The 20,867-nt window shown below is 43.2% G+C and overlaps 1 protein-coding gene across 3 annotated transcripts in view; it reads right to left on the reverse strand.

Annotated features, from left to right (window-relative positions):
* LOC106017260 (uncharacterized protein K02A2.6) overlaps positions 1-20,867 on the reverse strand; it is a 69,534-nt gene that overhangs the window by 20,755 nt on the left and 27,912 nt on the right. For 2 of the 3 annotated variants that reach the window (XM_072031375.1, XM_072031374.1), the window contains exons 1-2: positions 2,725-4,793; positions 909-1,275 (exon numbers count right to left, since the gene is read on the reverse strand). In XM_072031375.1, coding sequence (XP_071887476.1) covers positions 3,213-4,343 — 1,131 coding nt within the window. In that variant the 5' untranslated portion in view covers positions 4,344-4,793 and the 3' untranslated portion in view covers positions 909-1,275; positions 2,725-3,212. Of the gene's footprint in view, positions 1-908; positions 1,276-2,724; positions 4,794-20,867 lie in introns of those variants that run through there. The other variant, XR_011805880.1, reaches the window with a different exon arrangement.

Here is a 20,867-nt window from a genome sequence, read left to right on the forward strand (position 1 = left end):
TCACTGTCACTTGGTTACTCTTGCGTTCCCTAAACTGAGCCCACACTGGCCAGGCTGCCATGGTGCTGTCTTGGTGTATACCCATAGGAGATAAACAGTTTAACAGCAACAGACATGAAGCAGGCTAGACTCTGAGGTACCAATTAGTCCTCATTAAACTGCACATTACCATGGTCTTGCTGTTAGTACTATCAAAATTAGCCAGTTTATAATTGCCATAATCTCCTTGCTCTACTGCAGCAAATTGTGAACCCAGATAAAGAGTCACTGATTAATCCTCCCTGGCTTGAGAAGATTTCCTTGTGTGCCACCTGTCAAATCAATGTCAGCACACCAAGAGGCCCCAGAAGAGATTCTCAAGGTGCTGAAGAAACTCCTCTGAGCCCAGGAGCATCCTCTGGCCTTCCTAGGCACAGCTGCTTTCACCAACTTGGTTTCTTCAGTACAAGGAATATCCCATCACAACTAACATAGCAAGAGATGGGGCTCATTCCTTGCCATTGTATCAGCTAGGGTGTAAGATGGAAGCCACCACTCTGACAATTTCTTTCTGGTCTTTGTATAGGAAAATATCTGGGGCACATGAAATTTGGCACTACCTGTCCTGCAATGCACTCCTGGAATGAACAGGCTGAATCAAGTGAGGTTCCCAAAGTCCGCAGTCTTGGGAGACACACTTTACCCACAATTAGCACTGCTGAGGATTGTAGGAATTCCTCTCTGATAATGGAGAAATACTACTTTACCCATAGCAGCTTGATTTTCTATCAAGATAACATCCCTGAAGGCAGGTTTATCCACAGCCATGGCCAAGCATGACAATGGTGCGTTCCCAAACAATTGAGTTGTTTATTAATCCATATTTCAGCATTTATAGTAAATGGATATTGTAGCCAATGGTCACATACCTCCTCACTTTTAAGGTGCCTCAGTTCCTGTTCCTCCACAGGATCAGTGTGTTCAGATCCAACCTTCCAAACGAGAGTTCCCATCCGCTTTGTAGCCCAGCTATGGCTAATCGCCAGACAGCACAGAAATTAATGCCAGAAGGATTTTCAGTATGTCTTCCCAAGAGGAATGCTTCATCCTGGCTATTTGCTTTCTTCATTGGTAGAGTTTCTGATGGTGACCTTGGCATTGCAGGAACATGTTAAGGGGGTCTTTGTCACCATCATACCCACAGACTGTCCCAGATCAGAGACAAAGGATGGCTTCAACAGGCTGCCTTGTGTGGGTGCTGGATGCTGTCAGGAGCAGGGAGCTGGACAGAAGGAGCTAAAAAGCATCAAAAAATCTTGTCATTAAAATAAAATGAAATTTAGTTCCATGTGAAAACTTAAGATTGATTTTGAAAAATATTTTTTCTGAAGCTTTCTGCATCAACCATATGTTGCTTTTCAGTAGGTCCCCAGCCATCATTTTTAATGTGACTATGAAATATAAAACCAGATTGTAGTTGCTTCCTACCCCATGACTCTGATTCATTGACACTCAACACAAACCCAGAGAGACATCACTAACTTTAATGACATTTTACCAGATTCACGGTCATGAAGATCAAAGCAGAATCTTGCCTGTATAAATTGCTTCTTAAAAAATGTATAATTTCCAAAGTCAGCAGCCCATTTTGAACTACCACCTGTGTTACGCTGACTCTGGTGAATTTATTCCAGATCTAACAAAGACCAGGATCAGTGCCTGGGACTCTTCTCTTGCAAACTCATCCAGCTCTATTCAGAAAGCTATTATCCAATGTGTTAATATTTTTTCTTATCTTTGCTTACACTGATGAGAAATTAGAATGCTTTCTCACTCTCCTATCTTTCTTAAGTTAACAGGCTGCAATATGGTTTTGTATAGATAGAACACCCAATATATAGGCAGTAAATTATTCTGAAGCAAATGTTGATATGTGGAAGGCTGGTGACATTTATCATGGTTCAGCCTGTAAATTAATTGAAGCTCTTTAATGTAACCTATGACAAAATTTAGTTTTTGCTGGACTGTGATCGAAGTATGGTTCTTCAGCCCACAGGCTGATTGACATGAAGGAGGAAACTGACTCCAAAATCTTGAAATGCAAACAGCCCCTGTGGGGAAGGAATTGTGTTTTCCAGGATACCCAAACACTTCTATAAATCTACCCTTTGACTCAATGCTATTTGTATTTTTTCTTTTTTTCTTTCTTTTTTTTTTTTTTTTTTCACTTAACTACAATAGCAATAACATGGGAGTGAAAACTTCTTGCATTTTTAAAAGGGGTCACATTTCCTGACACAGCCTTATTGAACATGCCCTTTAAAACAAACCTGCACCAGCACCATCTTGCCAGCTAGCAGGGTGTGGGTATGGAGCTTACAATCAATGATATAACAAGCAAATGAATGTGCATATGAGGAAAGAGTAAGGTAAGAACCACAGAATGATTAGGGTTGGAAAAGCCCTCCAAGATCATCTCGTCCAACTATCACCCTATGTTGTGGTTTAACCCGGCCGGCAGCTAAACACCACGCAGCCGTTCGCTCACCCTCCCCCCTCCCTCTCTGGGACGGGGGAGAGAAATGGAAAGTGAAGCCCGTGAGTTGAGATAAAGACAGTTTAATAAGACAGGAAAATAATAATAACAAAATAATAATAAAAATAATAACAATAATAATACAATGATGATAATAGGAAAGTAATAATAGTATGTACAAACAAGTGATGCACAATGCAATTGCTCACCACTCGCTGACCGATGCCCAGCCTAACCCCGAGCAGTCCGGCCCCTTCCCCCCCAGCTAGCCACCCCTATATATTGTTTAGCATGACGTCAGATGGTATGGAATACCCCTTTGGCTAGTTTGGGTCACCTGTCCCGGGTCTGTCCCCTCCCAGCTCTTACTGCACCCCCAGCCTGCCCGTTGGCAGGACAGAGCAAAAGGCTGAGATGTCCTTGGCTTAGTATAAGCACTGCTCTGCAACAATTAAAGCATCGGGGTGTTATCAGCACTCTTCTCATCCTAAGCCAAAACACAGCATTCCACCAGCTACTAGGAAGAAAATTAATTCTGTGCTAACTGAAACCAGGACATCTATCCACCCCTTATTCCATACCATTTATGTCATGCTCAGGTTACACTCTTTTCCATACATTCTAATTAGTCACCTATAGTAATCATGGTAGTGATAACATACAGTATAATATACTATTTAACATGGTACAATTCAGTTCATGGGCTATTCTCACCCAGTATTAAATCTCCTTGAGGTACACACCGGACCTCTCCGTTCTTTTGCATCACCCACCAAGTGTATCCAGGTCCCTGAGCGAAAACAATTCCACGAATAGGTTTGCCTTTTCCTGAGGCAGGAGTAGCCCAGACTGTTTTACCCAGCATATTTTTTACATGCACTACAGGAACTTTATCCCCATCTACAGTACGTAACAGGTTTGATTGGGCAGGTCCAGCTCGGTTGGTAGATCCCCTAGTATTGACTAACCAGGTGGCCTTTGCTAAATGCGTATCCCAGTTTTTGAACGTCCCAGCGCCCATTGCTTTCAAGGTAGTCTTTAACAGGCCATTGTATCGTTCAACTTTCCCGGAGGCTGGTGCATGATAGGGGATGTGATACACCCATTCAATACCATGTTCTTTGGCCCAAGTGTCTATAAGGTTGTTTCGGAAGTGAGTCCCATTGTCTGATTCTATTCTTTCTGGGGTGCCATGTCGCCATAGGACTTGCTTTTCAAGGCCCAGGATGGTGTTCCGGGCGGTGGCATGAGGCACAGGATATGTTTCCAGCCATCCGGTGGTTGCTTCCACCATTGTAAGTACGTGGCGCTTGCCATTGCGAGTTTGAGGGAGTGTGATGTAATCAATCTGCCAGGCCTCTCCATATTTATATTTCAGCCATCGTCCTCCATACCAAAGAGGCTTTGACCGTTTGGCTTGCTTGATTGCAGCACATGTTTCACAGTCATGAATAACCTGTGCTATAGCATCCATGGTCAAGTCCACCCCTCGATCACGAGCCCATCTGTATGTTGCATCTCTACCTTGATGGCCTGAGGTGTCATGGGCCCATCGGGCTATAAATAATTCACCTTTATGCTGCCAATCCAAGTCCACCTGAGCTACTTCAATCTTAGCAGCCTGATCCACCTGCTGGTTGTTTTGATGTTCTTCAGTAGCCCGATTTTTGGGCACATGAGCATCTACGTGGCGTACTTTCACAGCCAGGTTCTCTACCCGAGCAGCAATATCTTGCCACAATGCAGCAGCCCAGATGGGTTTGCCCCTACGCTGCCAGTTGTTTTGCTTCCATTGCTGTAACCATCCCCACAGGGCATTTGCTACCATCCATGAATCGGTGTAGAGATAGAGAACTGGCCATTTTTCTCGTTCAGCAAAGTTGAGATTAAAGCAATCAGCATTATGACAAGTGACTATTAAGCAGGTCTAATCCTTACACCAATTTTAGTTTAACACACTCTGGTCAGATCTGCCGTTATCTCAACCTTTCGGGCCCCACGTTGGGCGCCAAAAAGGCTGTTGTGGTTTAACCCGGCCGGCAGCTAAACACCACGCAGCCGTTCGCTCACCCTCCCCCCTCCCTCTCTGGGACGGGGGAGAGAAATGGAAAGTGAAGCCCGTGAGTTGAGATAAAGACAGTTTAATAAGACAGGAAAATAATAATAACAAAATAATAATAAAAATAATAACAATAATAATACAATGATGATAATAGGAAAGTAATAATAGTATGTACAAACAAGTGATGCACAATGCAATTGCTCACCACTCGCTGACCGATGCCCAGCCTAACCCCGAGCAGTCCGGCCCCTTCCCCCCCAGCTAGCCACCCCTATATATTGTTTAGCATGACGTCAGATGGTATGGAATACCCCTTTGGCTAGTTTGGGTCACCTGTCCTGGGTCTGTCCCCTCCCAGCTCTTACTGCACCCCCAGCCTGCCCGTTGGCAGGACAGAGCAAAAGGCTGAGATGTCCTTGGCTTAGTATAAGCACTGCTCTGCAACAATTAAAGCATCGGGGTGTTATCAGCACTCTTCTCATCCTAAGCCAAAACACAGCATTCCACCAGCTACTAGGAAGAAAATTAATTCTGTGCTAACTGAAACCAGGACACCCTACCACCAATGTCACCCACTAAACCATGTCCCTAAGCACCACATCCGACCTTTCCTTGAACAACCCCAGGGACAGTGACACCACCACTTCCCTGGGCAACCCGTCCCAGTGCCTGACTGCTCTTTCTGAGAAGAAATGTCTCCTCATTTCCCACCTGAACCTCTCTAGGCACCATTGAGGCCATTCCCTCTAGTCCTATCACTAGTTACCTGTGAGAAGAGGCCGACCCCTGCTCCCAACATGTTCCTTTCAGGTAGCTGTAGAGAGCAATAAGGTCTCCCCTGAGCCTCCTCTTCTTCAGACTGAACAACCCCAGTGCCCTCAGCCACTCCCCATAGGACTTGTGCTCCAGGCCCAGAAGAAGAAATTCTTATCTAACAGCTAAATTAGCTAACTTAGCTAAGTTCTTAGCTAAGACCAAATAATGGTTGCACCTTTCTACTCAAACCATAAACAGATGGCTTCTCAGTGGCTCCTATACAAACCTACATATCTCAGTTGATGTCTCAGTCTGCCGGAAGTGAAGTCTGCAAACTCCATAATGTAGGTTGCTAACTAGGCCTACTACAGGTAATACTGATGAGCTCCCTTTGCTAACTCCTGTCTTGCTTTTAGATGGCTGTTCTCTCCTGTTGTTGATGCAACTTTAGAGCAATTTCCTAAATGTTTCTGTTAGGTACCACTATCAACAGTTGCCACTGTAAAGAACAGCAGTCAGGATATCCAGTTAACAACCACAGGCTCAAATCTATACCAGATTATATACGTCACATATCTCACACACACACATTTCAAAAGCCTTGTAATGAGCTAAATCCTAGGCCATAAGGTTTAATCACCATCTTTTCTACATATCCACAATGACAGCTATATTCAGAGCAGCTGCTCTTCCTTAGTTTTTGTTGGGCTATCTGACCTATTTTTCATCACTTGACAGAGGGACTAGGATGGAAGGAGAAAGATGATGGCACTATCCATGATCTTTGAGATGCTTTACTCTACTTCAGCTGGCAGTTTTCATCTTTCATCAAGATTTTTGTTCTTTCCAAATGCAGTGCTTTGGTAAGGGCAAGGCAAGAAGTCTTGGCCACTTATGTGAAGAGGATTAATTTTTTATATTCTTCCATAGTTAGAGAAGGTAAGTGTTGAAATCACCAAAACAGCCTGCTCACCCCCTCACATTCCTGCATTGCCCAGGAAAGTCTCTTCCACATGAAAGGTTATCTAAGAACCTGCTCTGAGACTATGGTAGCATCCAAGGGTTCCCTACAACTTGAAACCTAAAAAGACCTAGATGTCAGGCTATGCTCTGATGAGCTTTAAGCTAACACCTAGGTTCTTCTAATAACCTTCCTCTAGTGCTCTTGCTTCTTGGGTTGTTAATCAGACTTGTCTGAAATATGCCTCAAGAGTCCAGACAGCTATGTGATCTGGCTTTGGAACTATATTCTTGATTTCATTGCAGTAACATGTACCTTCTCTAGTCTGAGCACCTTGCAGGGCATTTTATTATATTTTGTGTTAAAAGAAGGAATAGAGGGAGCTACTAAATAGACATTTTTAATTTCATAGATGAGTAGCTGATTTTCCTCCAAATTTGCAGGCACCACTGGAGCCCTAGTGAATGAACAGATTGAGCTGTAGCTGTATAGATATTTACCTGTAATGTGAATAGTAGTTTTCCAGTTTCTAAAGAGGACAACTCTATTCCAAAACCATAAGCTCTGAGTAGAGAATAAATGCTCATGGTCTGATCTCTACCTCCAAGCACTGTGTCACCTACTCTCACTGGTCTGCAATGTGCAGCAGCACATTGATGGGCAATATAATATATATGAAAATGAAGGAGCAAAATATATGCGAGGCTTCAGTGGTGGTGCAGAGGACTGGAAAATGTCTTGTATAGTACATCATTTCACTGGAATTTCTGATTTTCAGGACATTGGTTCCAATATTACTGCAGTCATAGTGTTTAATGTCCCTGTAGTGGAATTCCAATATTAGAAAAAGAAAATCTATGACTGCTAGCCAGGAAAGTGTGCCTCACTGCTTTTGACTAGGCTGACTGTTTTAGCACCTATGCTTAGCTCTGCCAATGACAAAGTTTCTAGATGCAGAAGATGGCAAGTACCTGCTAAGAAAATCTATTATAAGCAAGAGCCCATGCAAATTCATGCTTGGAAATGCTGATACGGATAGCAGAAATGCTGTTGAGGGACAGCATGTGTTATTTTCAGATTTTGCCTCTGTCCTTTACTCTGTATTTAACAACTGTGAAGTGATTTAAGATGCCTGCAGGAAGGAAACTTTTGTTTATGAGAGACAGACCTCTTGGTAGCTCCTCAGACTAGCCCGTTGATTGAAGCTCACTCTTTATTTAAGGCCATCTCTGCCTGTGCTTTCTCTTTATACAGTTCCTTATCTATCCCGTATTAATTGATGCTGCTCTGTTGTGCTGGGGCTGGTGCTGTACATCTCTCAAATAAAATTAAAATTCAATACAGGGACATTTAGAATGGTTTCAAATGACACACTTGTTCTGATTATACCATTTTCACCATTGTAAATGGCCTCCCTTTGGAAAACTGGGCAACATTATCCACTCTGGGAAGCACACCATTCCCTCAGCCACTTCTTACACAGTGCAGCTCTATTACAAAGGTTTTATGAGCCTGCTGGGACAAGGCAATGCAGAACTGAAAAAGAGAAATAACTGTTTCCGAGGATTCCCATGGATGTTTCTCCCCCCTCCTCATCAATGCATCAGGATGCAGATAGAAAGCTGCATTGGCAGGGTTTTCAGCTCCACCAGAAAACTGATGGATTTGCAAAACGCAACATTTCGCTCAGAGTCCTTCAAGTCCCAGTGCTTCCGAGTGCTTAACTTGAGATGTGCTGCTGTGTATCAGCTATTTATGAGCATAATTCTCAAAACCAGGGGTGATTCCTACACAGAAGATGTGTAGCAGAGCGACACAGCGACTGCCAGCCTCCAGGAGAAGTGTGCACTGTTGGTTTGAGGAGCAGGTGGTTTGCAGGATAGCATCTCCAAGATCCTCCTGCCAGTTTTCCTCACTCTGAACTTGTGAGCTGCCATCACCTGAATTAATCAACTTGTTCAACAGACAGAATAAGCTTGCCTTTGCCCTGCCTTGTGCTGAGGAACAACAGCTGCTGAGGAGATGAAGCAACAAGACAGGGTACAGTGGACAAGTCTCCAGCCTAGTTCCTGTTGCTCCTCTATGCTGGGGACACACTTTGCCATGTGGTAAACTTACCAGAGGAGCAAGGGAGACTGTCTTCCCACTGCAGCAGGAAGTCTAAGACATGAAACCCTGCCAAAATGCTGTGGAGGCTCAACCCAAAAACTACACAGAAGACATCCACATCCTTCCCAGCCTGTATCAGCCAGAAGGTTTTCATGTCAAGGAAACCCTTGTAAGCTTAGTTAGGTTAGCTTTTAAGCCACCATTCTGAGCTGGATTTGAAAGATCACATGTGACATAAGCAGTTTTTTCATTGACTAAAATCCTTATGTATAACTTGAGCTTGATGAAGAACGCCTTCTCCAGCAAAATCCAGGGATCCCTAGAAGCTCACCCTGCTCATACCAATATCAACACAAAAAGCTCTTTCTTCCACATCTTTTTTTTTTTTTTTTTTTTTTTTTTTAAGTTCTAAAATCCATAAATCAGCTTTACTCTTCTGAAAAGTCTACAGCGCTTGGAATATAATTCTCCATTATCCACATATCGAAATATCCAAAGGAATGGTTTGTTGGGAGTGTGAAGGTCAAAAAGGCAGTTTTGGCTGCAGTGACCATGAAAATGTGGAGTTCGAGATATTTTGGACAGTGAGGAGGGTGCATAGCAAGCTGTGGTGGTTTTACCATGCTGGGCAGCTAAACCCCACAACCGCTCTCTCACTCCCCCTCTTTTTAGATGAGGAGGGGGAGAAGTAAAGCAAAGAACAACTCACGGGGTTGAGATAAGGATAATTTAATTAAAGGGAAATAATAATAATAATTAAATAAAGATTATTATGAACTAAACAATTTAACTAAGGGGAAATAAAAAGGGAAAGGGGAAAAGGGAGGGGGAAAGGGAAAACAAAAAGAAGGGAGGAAAACAAACAAATAAAATAAATGAAGGCTATGTGGAAGTGCAGAGGAAAGAAATTACTCTCTACTTCCCACAAATGAGCGATGATTGACCACATCCTTGAAGCAGGGCCTCAACGCACGTAGCCGGAGTTCGGGAGGAGGACCAACGTTTTCACAACGAGAGCCCACCCCTCCCCTCTTCTTCCTGTTTCCACCTTTTATTGCTGAGTGTGACATCACCTGGTATGGAATATCCCTTTGGTTGGTTTAGGTCAGCTGCCCTGGTGATGTTTCTCTTCTGACTTTTTGCCCACCCCCTAGGAGGGTTAGAGAGAGGACCGATGCTGTGCCAGCACTGCTCAGCAGCAGACACAACACTGGTGTGATAACACTGCTGTTCCAGCTACAAGTGCAGAGCACAGCACTGGGCTGCTGCAGGGAAAGTTAACATCCCAGCCAGACCCAGTACACAAGCTCACAGCCCTGGACTCCAAGACATCAGACTTTGGTCTTTTCAAGGATGTGCTTGGTAGAGTACTATGGGACAAAGCCCTGGAAGGAAGAAGGGCTCAACAATGGTGGCTAATATTCAATGATTGCTTTCTCCAAGCTGAGGAGTGATGCATCACAACAAAGAGGAGGTCAGGAAAAAATAATTGCTTTCATGGATGAACAAGGAGCTCCTGGACAAACTTAAACCAAACTTAAACACACACACACATAAAAAAAAAAAAAAAAAAAAAAAAAAAAAAAAAAAAAAGGAGGGGGGGAGAGCGGAAGACTACAGAGGTTGGAAGCAGGTAACCTGGAAGGAAGACAGAGATGTTGTCTGAGTAGCCAGGGACCAAGTTAGGAAAGCTAGAACCCAGATAAAATTGAATCTGGCCAAGCACATCAAAGGCAACAAGAAAGGCTCTTACAAGTACCTCAGTAACAGAGGAAATACTGGGGAAAATGTGGGCCCTCTCTTGAAGAAAACAGGAGACCTAGTTAATCAAGACACTGAAAAGGCTGAGGCACTGAGAGCCTACTTTGCCTCAGTCTTTACACGCAAGTAAAGGCCTTTAGGAATTCCAGCCCCCAGAGGCCAGGCTGAATGGCTGGAGCAAGGAATATGTATGTATCTTTGGTGGAAGAGGATCAGGTCAGGAAATACTTAAGCAAATTGGACTCACACAAGTCCACGGGCCCTGGTGAGATGCACCCACGAGTGCTGAGGGAGATGGCAGATGTGATTGCAAGGCCACTCTATAATCTTTGCTCAATTATGGCAACAGGGAGAAGTGCCCGAAGACTGGAGGAAAGTGTCACTCCTATCTTCAGGAATGGCAAGAAGGAGGACCCAGTGAACTACAGACAGGTCAGCCTCACCTTGATGTCTGGGAAGATGGTAGAATAGCTTGTCCTGGGAACCATTTCCAGGCACATGGAGGAGAAGAAAATAATCAGGAATAGTCAGCATAGATTCACCAAGGGGAAGTCATGCACAGCCAACTTGGTGAGCTTCTGTAATGAAATCACCAGCCTGGTGGATGAGGGGGGAGCCATGGATATCGTCTTCTTGGACTTCAGTAATCCTTTGATGCTGTCCCCCATAAGATCCTCATAGGGAAGATGTTAAAGTATGGGCTGGATGAGCAGGCAGTGTGGTGTATCAAAACTTGCCAAATGGCCAGACCCAGAGGGTAGTGACTAGTGGTTCACAGTCTTGTTGGAGGCCAGTAAATGAGTGGAGGATCCCAGGGGTCAACACTGGGTCCAGTCCTGTTTACCATCTTCATTAGTAACGTGGACAATGTGGTAGGGTGCATCCTCAGTAAATTTGCAGAAAACTAGGAGTGTCTGACTCACCAGAGGGCCATGCAGCCATCCATAGGGACCTTGATGGGCCAGAGAGGTGGGCTGACAAGAATCTCAGGAAGTTCAACAAGAAGTGCAGAGTTCTGCAGGTGGGGTGGAACAACCCAAGGCACCAGGACATGCTGGGGTCCACCCAAACGGAAAAGCAGCTCTGCTGGAGAGGACCTACAAGTCCAAGTTAACAGCAAGCTGAACATGAGAAGAGGATGCTCAGGAAAGAGAAGGGGATGCTCAGGGGGAATAAATACCTGAAGGGAGGGTGCAAGGAGGTGCAAGGAGGAGGGTGAGTCTTTGTGGAGAGTCTCCCTCTCTGGAGATCTTCAGAGAGTGTCTGGACAAGGTCCTGGGCAACCTGCTCTGCATGTTCCTGCTTTGAGCAGGGCCTCCAGAGGTCCCTTCCAACCTTAACCACTCTGTGGTCCTGTATTTCTGCATTTAATATATGTGGGCATCAAGCATTAAGTGCTTTTGGTCTGAGCCTCAAAATGGCAATACCAACTTTTGGCAAAAAAATAAATAAATCATTCTGCTGGAGCAGATCATGGCAGAACAAGGGGCATTCATGCCCCAGCACAGAGCTTGGCAGTGCCCACAGCGTAGAAGAGACCCCACACAACCCCAGAGCCACAACACTCTGTAGGAGGACACCTCTGCAACCAACTGTCTCCTTTTCATACACAAGAGACCACCTGGGGCTTTCTTGTCCCAAGGTCACTACTGTGCCCATTATCACCAAATAATGGGATGTGGGGCTGTACAGGAAAGGAGCTAAGCGTACTTTTAGCCAATTAATTTCAGAATTGATTCCCTCTGCTGCTGGCATCCTCTACAGCCAGCAGGGCTCTTCACTGTTATCCAATGCAATGCACACACCTTTGAAAAATGATGCTTTCAAGCCTGCCCTGTGGTGCAGTAAATTTGAAAGTGCTCTTAATAATAATAAGGATCAACATTGACTTTAATGGTCTTCAAACCCTTCGTGTAATTTCATTAGCTACCCAACACAGATGCAAGCAGGGGTGATGTCATACTTTTTCCCTTGCTCTGAAACCTGAGTCAGGCGCCAGAGATAGAAACCAATTTTATTGCCTGTAATCAGATTAAAGTTTCTGGCGGCTGGTGATCAATAGGTGATTGCTGGAGTAACCCAGAAATACAGAAGGTCCTCATGAAGATGTAGCAGGGCTCAGATTAGGGTGAGGGTCTAGCAGACTGTATGCAGAGTTGTGGATATCATCAGATGCCTGTAAGCACCCTGGATTAGCATGGGCAATCTGGCATTTAATAACATTCCTGTCAATGCAAGCACCAAAAAGAGTGCAGTTTCACAGCATCAAACAAGCTGTTTTCATTCTGGTGGTGATTCCCAGACCTCCCCTTTTTATTGCAAAGCCCATTGGCATAAATATCACATATAGATAGAATCATAGAATCACAGAATAGAATCATAGAATCCCTCAGGTTTTAGAAGACCTCTAAGATCACGTAGTCCAACCTTTAACCTAGGACTGATAAGTCCACCACTAAACCATGCTACTAAATTCTACATCTACACATTTCTTGAAGGCCTCCAGGCATGGTGACTTGACAGAGGGCAGCCTATTCCAATGCCATGCAACCCTTTTAGTGAAGAAATTTCTCCTAATATCCAACATAAACCTCCCCTGGTGCAACTGGAAGCCATTTCCCCTTATCCTATCACTTGGTGCTCAGGAGAAAAGCCCAGTCCCCACCTTGCTATAGACTCCTTTAAGGTAACTGTAAAATACAATAGTGTCTCTCCTGAGCCTTTTTTTTTTTGCCAGGCTAAACAACCCCAGATCCCCCAGCCACTACTGATAAGATTTGTTCTCTAGACCCTCCACCAGCTTTGTTGTCCTTCTTTGGATATGTACTATAGGTACTATATCACTATCATATGGGCAACTTAACACTTGTCTGTGTGTACAAGTTCTTTCTTGAGCCAAACTTTTGTTGTCTTCCTCTGTGTGACACAGTGAGCATCATTGTAGGCCTGAATTTGTAAGCACCATAACACAGTTTACTGTCTTGGCTGTCTTTGGCAAGAGCAGGAAATAACTGTGGTAACCCTGTGATATCCACATAATGCCCATTACATATCAATGTAATGACCTCCACTCCACCTTGCAGAACTCAGACCCAGTGGATCAAAAAACAAAGAAAAAATAAAAGAAAAATCAGAACAGCAACAAAAGAGAAATTAGGAAGCTGGAGAAGTCCATGACCATTGACTGCTTTAACAAGACTTTTTCAATAAGCTGATAAGATGCAATTACCTCATCATCTGAATATTGCAGCAGTAAAATCAATGCTACTTAAGGAGTCTGACAATCAATTAGGCACTCTCTCGATATTTGTGAAAGTCAAAGCAATTCTGTGTAAAACATTGATTCATGCAGAGATATCATTAAAGCACCACAATACTAGTTCCCTAATGGATATTGAGAAAATTAATTTATTCCAGCTATGGAATTCTGGTAAAACCAGACCTTAGAATCCTCGTCTTTAGCTGGATAAGGATAAAGATGTCGGGTTTTGTTGGTTTTATTGTTGTTGTTGTTGTTTTATTTTGTTTTGTTTTTCCCTAGGTGAGAACTCTTCAGCAATTTCATCAGATTTAGGCAAGAGGCACCCATGTAAGCCTCAGCACATAGCTGCCTAACATGTTAGGATACAGACCTACTCTCTGGTTGGGCTTATCATCGTATATTAACATCCTAACATCATTATCCAGTGGATAATGCTAGATAATGTGATTTTGGCTTTGGCTCAATGTATCTGATTAGTAAATAGACCTGCAAATGTGTAACAAACAAAAATCAGGGTCACAAAGACCCAAATCATCAAAGGTATTTACATACCTAACATCTTTTGAGTGTTTCAATAGGCAGACATTTAGCTGCCTTTCAGCGTCTCTGCATGTCCCATGATTTATGTATGCTATGGATGTCAAACATAGGAATGGATTGCTGTGAAAAGCTGTGGAATCTACATATTCCGAGATTTCTTAAGAGCAGATTGGACAAAAAAATGCCAGGAATAAACTAAGCATCACTGCTACTGTGTTCCAGCCAAGAAATGGGCTACACAATCTCCCGAGGCCCTACAATTCTATAACATTAAAAAAGCCCCTGATACTCATTTCATGGTTTTCTGATTTTATAGAAAGTCTGTCTGTGCTTTTATCAGATGTTTAGATAGTAACTCAGTATTAATTTAGTCATAACAATCAAACTTAGAATAACATGGATCAATTTTATTTCTGGCATGATTTGGCTTCCCTAGAATTATATAAGGGATTAATTTAGTTCAGCATTTGGATAATTAATAATCTATCAATGTCTTACATTAATGTGCATATTGAGTTATTCTACCATCATTTAAAACAGTGGCATCACTAATGAGACCATTAACTATAGAGAATATGAAGTCACATTGGATTCATGTTTTCATTATTTCTATCTAAGGTTAGATTTTAGCCCAGTCAGTTAATAAATGCCAGGGTGATGCTGGCACAGAAAATATGCATCTCTTAATTCTCATTAAGATGTCAGGGAGAAAGGTAGTAAATAGACAGATGTGACTGTTTTGTATCACAGGGTCCCACTAGACAGAGGAAAACCAAAAGGTATATTCTCATTTAGAATATGATATACACAGTTGCTTTTGGCATATTATTTCTGAAATTACTTGAGCTGTACCGAATTCAGAAGCTAATTAGAACTTAGAACTAGAAAACATATCAGCTCCTGCTGAACTTTAAATACACAAGTAGCTGCACTGAAAACAATGGCTAAATTTAAGCTCACACCTGAGCACTTGCAGGATAGATTACCATGGCTCCCCAAGTGTGATTACAAACACAAATCTTATCGCAGCTCCCTGACAAATTAACAAAGCCTGACAACCTTTTCAAGTTGAATTGGGTTGTAAGTGAGTCTGAGGTCAGACAGAGGAGTTCCCACTGGAGGCTCTTTTACAGACTAGTTGAACACCAGACCAAAATGTTAAAATATTCTTTAATTTTCTTAGAATTCAGACTTTAAGACTACATATGTGAAGTGGCTCAAACCAAAATGAAAACAAATTATTACAAGAGCCTCAGTCAACTGGACCTTTTAAGGCAAGCATTAGAAATGACATCATGTTGGGATGGTCTTGCTATTACATCTCTAGCAAAACTGAAATAGACTTCAAAAGATGAAAATGACACCTCGGTGCATCATATTAGCAGTCAGACTGGCAACATAGAGTCAGTTTCATCTAATTGGGCATCAGGCCCATTCTTCATTGCCACTGATAAAGAATAGATATTATGAGATCAAGAGCACAACAGCAGTCAAGATAAAGAACAATCTGATCCTTGTGGTACAGGGTGGTGCTTTAAATATTCACAGTCTATCCCAGTAGTGATATCAGCCAGGCAAAATGAAGTATTCTCTTGGGTCCAGCAAAAGAAAATCAACCACAGCTGAAAAAACACCAGAGAAGAACAGAGGCAGCGATGGCTACAGCTGAGTGGCCACTGGTAGCCATGCATATGTGTAGATTCTCCATCAAGACTTATCACCAGTTGTACTCACACCTCAGCCCTGGGTGTGGCTCATTCCAGCACCTTCAGCATTGTCCTTGGTCCTCTGCCTTCCTAACTCTCTGCTCTCTGCTAACAAGGCCATCTGGTCAACATAACTTTTCCCCCTTTTTCCCTGCTCCACATAACCTTGGGTGTTCACCTCTAGTCTGAGAAATGTTGGCAAAAGTGTTGAACTGATATGCATCAGTTATAGAGAGCAACAATTCCAACAGCAGTCAACGTGTATTAGTATGAATAAAAGAGGAGACAGAAAGAGGGTACTCTCCAGGTATTTTTCTTTCCATTCCCATTTTTCCATTCTTGTTCCGTCTTTCTGACCTCCATCAGTAATGAATCAACTTGTGCTCTTACCGACTGACACAAGGCACATTGGCAGGGACTCTGGAAAGGATCATGTTTTCTGTATTCTCTTGCCCCATCACCATTTCTCAAAGCAAGGCATGATCTGCTTCTTTTCCCCAGGCCCCATCTCCAGAGACATTTCCTGGTGATACGAAGCAGCAACAAGAAAGTGCCACTAATGAGGAAGAAGATCGCTTGTTCCCCTGTATGCAGCACTGTCAGTCTATGTGGAACTGACTTTTTCTAACATTCTCCACATTGTAGTATCAGCACCTGCCACAGGTGAAGCAGGAGGTGTATCAAAGGGAGGTGACACGCCACCATGCTCCCATGCAGCCCTGCTCCCAGCAGCAGAGGAGGAAACCGGCCTGGGAGAAGACCCCTCACTGGGTGTCCCAGAGGCAGGAAACCCTATATAACCCAGATGAGAGTGGGGTGAGTTGTGCCCTCACCCCAGGACTCCCCTCCACTGGTGATACTGCAGGAACAGGACTCCAACGTGCAATGCGTATGTGGATCATTCCCCTTGGTAAGTATTTTAAGTGAGTTGTGGGGAACAAGGTCTCCTGCAGGCCAGGAGGCAGTTACATATTCATGCCAAAAGGATTTCCCACTCTAAGCCAGTCTCAACCACTGATGCAATTGATTCAGTTGATTGATGCACTGATCCAGTTGATTCCAGCAACTGGAAGCTGAGCGTGTTAAAGAGAAAACTCTATAGGCTAAGCCCTTATGTGTAGCATTACTTGCTGAAATAAATGAGGTTATATGTGAAACCCCACTATTTTCAAATGTCACTGAAACTATAATTCTGTAGGCCCTGGTTTTGTGTGGCTTTAAATCTCATTTTAAACAGTGTAATAACACAAAGGCTGGGAGGGGAGGGAGAAGGAAAGGGTGGATTTATGTGATGAACTGTTCTTGGTTTTTGCTAGTGAGAGACTTTGCTACTGAAGGATGTAATACTTCAGGGTTTCATGGGGTTTTGATTAATAATTTTTAGGCCTCGTTGGAAGATGCAGAAAGCAACTGAGTGTTGCTACACAGTTTACACAGCAAAGTGAAACAGTCGATGTGCCAGTATCTTGTATAAAATTAATTGGTTCATTAACATCAAACAGTCAAATAAAAGTCTAGGTGCATACACTTTCCTTCTCTGTTCCTGCAGAAAAGTCACTCCTATTGATATGAGGAGAGATTTAAGGTAAAAAGAAGAGATACTCAGAGAAAGAAAATTGCCTGTAAATAAACTCAGTGCCAAATAAGAAAACATGAGAAAGTGCAACGCCTGTGCTAAGAATGGCATGCTGACTGCACTGTTGTGCTTGCAGGAATGATGAGGGCACACTCCAAAAAAAAACAGGCTCCGTTATTCCAAAGTTGATACACACAAGCCTTAGAAAACCCTCCCAGCAAAATTCCTCAGCCTGCTAAAGTTACACAGACCCTTACAGTGCCTGGATGTCACCTGCAGACTCCAGAATAGTTATTAGAGGCCATAAGAGCTCAAGCTTACTTTTCTTGGACTTTTCCTGGGAAAGCACACTGAAGAGTGCTAGTAGAAGAATGAAGCCACTCTGTGCTCCCAGTGACTTCGTAAGTTAGGAACTAGGCACAGCCAGACACACCTTTTATGCCAGGCCCTTCCTCCTCTATAACACAAAAGTTGTTATGGAGTCTGCCACCAGGTAGTCAATTCCATGCTGCATGGAGTTATTCCTGGGTTCATCTCCCAGTCTCATGAATAAGGCAGAAGCAATTATCTCGTGCTGTTAAAGTAAGCAATTTCAACTACAGAGCAAAAGAGAGTTTAAAAATTAAGACTTCAAATAAGGAATCACTCTAAGAAGGTAGTTTCGTGTGCTGAAGATGCTCAGACTTCACCCTGGTGCTTGTAACTGCTCCCAGGGTGGGCTGACAGTGCTTTTAACACACTCTTTGTAACAGTGCTGATTTCTTCTGTGGGTCACACGGTTATGCCCCATACCACGTGCAGGAAAAGACAAGACAAGAGAAGAATCTGCATTGCAGTTTCTGGGCAAAATAGGATCAAAAATGCTGCTAGTGGACCCTCAATAATGAAGTCCAACGAAGAGTGATAATTAGAAAAATTGCCATTTTGGTCATGATTAACAGTGGTGTGTTCAGATACTGGGTAAGAGGAAATTCGGAGGCTCGCGTGCACTGCTGGTTGTGCAGTGGCACTGAGAAGAGCCACACTTAGCATCATTACAGCATTCCAGACAGATTCACAGTCGGTCATTCTCACCCACCCAAGGAAAAGATGGGCTCTGTGCCAAAGGGGCTTTCCGTATTTGACATTTCACTGCATGTGCCATCAGACAGCTCAAGGCAGAGAGTGGGAAGTTTACTAGCAGTGTCTGGAAGAGTTTAGACAGCTGTTGCTTTCCACTGCCTTTCTGAACATCCTGAAGCACCAACTTGTGCACAATGTTATCTCCAAAGCTCTGATCAAGAATGTATCCGTGGGGGATTCAACTTCAAATACATAAAAGATTACAGCAAAGAGGAGAAAAACTGGCTGTCCCCATGTCAACAGTAGAACAGACCAGACAGAGTGGGCGTAGTGCAGCAAGCTAGCTGGATGTGGGCTGGATATCACTCCAGGAGTGTGGATAGCAAAGCCCTGGAACAGCTCACCTGCAAAGGCACCAGAGAGCCCCATCCTGACGGATGGTAACAGATGTAACCCATCTCATCACAGGGCAAGGAGATGAACTTGGTGGGCTCTTGAGGGTCTTTCCAGACTTGAAGGTCTTTACATGTTTCAAGCAGCAAGACCATACAGATATTAGTGTCATAACATTAATAGTTACACACTCCTTTCTGAAGCCAGATAACTTTCCCAGAATGCTAGGGCTTGATTTCAGCCTATCTCAAATGGCTGCACACACAGAAGGACTGTGCTGTCCCTCTACCTCCTAGCAAGCTTCTTGCTGTTTGATGAAATGCTCTTCTTTTCCTTATTCCCTTTGCTCTGGGTCTCTCCCTCTGTGCTCTTCTGCGTTCACACAGGCTTGCACATCCACCTACCTTGGACCCCCAGTGCAAGAAGCTTCACACTTCTGACTGGCATTGGTGATACCTGGCAGAGGGCTTGGTCTGGACTTTGTACTCCCCTCCGACTTACTGGAGAGATCTCACATCCCTGCTAGTATCACTTTTCATGAGAAGACAATGGTCAAAGACTGTCATTATTAACATAGATCAAGCGGCAAGTTTTGGCAGAGTACATGACCAGAACTCACTTTGTGGCCATACAAAATTAAGATTTGACTCTATAAGCAATGTAATGGGCTAAGTAAGGAATCTGGAGGGAATAATGTCTCCTACCACAAGACTTAAACAAGGGAGTAAATGAAAAGTTTAAAGCAAGAAGTGATTTCCAGGGACAGATCAGAGACAGTGCTGCAGAAATTCCTGGAGAGGCCACAGCCAGCACAGGGCACAGCAGCCCTGCTGAATTTGTCACATGCATTTCAGTTTCCTTGAAAGGTTGAAATGATCTTTGACCAGATATGTTTTAAAGAAAGTATTTTTAATTGACAGTTTTTTTCCAGTGCTAATGAAAACCTTTTTCATGATTAATTCAGTATCCTGATATTTGAAGAGCCCTGATGCTGTGGTATTATATAGCTATCACAGAAAATTACCACTTCAGGACAGATGGTGCAGTGGTGTTGATGAGTAACAATTAAGCCCCATCATTAAGGGCTCTTCTGCTCATTGAAGACATACACTGAAGACATGTGTACATAGAGTAGATATGACTTGTTTTCTGCTAGCAATATCCTCATAGACTTTTTAGAGAACCTTTTTCATCTTTAGAGGAATTAATTAAAGGGGTTGTATCTAAATTATGACTTTTGGTTCTCATTCCTAAGTGTTAAATTTAAAAAAAAAAGAAAAAAAAAAAGTTTATTTTCTTTAACTTAGTTACATAGTACCTATAATCACTGCAGGCTACAAATTTGAGAGCTAACATATTATACCTTACTGTTAAGTTTCTGATTTTGAACAACTAGATGTACCAGATCTTTAAAATTTGGTATCAAAGGAACTCCACAACTCCACAAAGTCACAAGGAAGACTCTCCCAACACCATCCCACAAGGGGACAAGTGTACCATTATTTCAGTACAATAAAAATTGGGTAACCTGTCAAGTGAGCAGACTAGCAAGGACGATTTAATAAACAAGGGCATTCAGTATTTTTTCAGTAGAGGAAGAAGAGAAGGGTGACTGAAATGTATCACTGGTCTGATAACAGCAATTCATTACAGATTTTAAACACTATAAAACCCACCTGACTCTCAGAGAGGATGGGTGACAAGCACACCCTCACCAGCAGGAAGCTAGCAAGTTATACGTTTGACCTCAGTCTGGTGGAAATGCAAGTCTTCATTTGCTTTATTTAACACACTTCACAGGTCCTGTCCACTAGGCAAACAGCAGCCTGTCCCGTTTTCAGCCTGCGGCATTCTTCCCACGTATAAAATGCCCTGCCCACCTGGAGTCCTCCGAAGCAAAGGAGGTCCTTGTGGCAGCACGGAGGGGAGAAGACACAGTGAAGGTGCTGCATCCTTCACTGTATAACAACCATGAGGGACATGGAGAGTGATGATGGATTTAATCCAAACTCCAAGAGAGTCTTTACAGCCTGTTGCCTTCACCAGGATGTGCAAAAAGGTAGACAGCTGGGGCAGACAAGGCTTGGCCTCAGCATTTACATTCAGAAGATGCAAAGACAGAAGTCCCAGAATTTGTTTGTGGTGGTAGGCTTGAAATCTAGCA

The sequence above is a fragment of the Anas platyrhynchos genome, chromosome Z (genome assembly GCF_047663525.1).
Source record: "Anas platyrhynchos isolate ZD024472 breed Pekin duck chromosome Z, IASCAAS_PekinDuck_T2T, whole genome shotgun sequence".
Taxonomy (NCBI): Eukaryota; Metazoa; Chordata; class Aves; order Anseriformes; family Anatidae; genus Anas; species Anas platyrhynchos.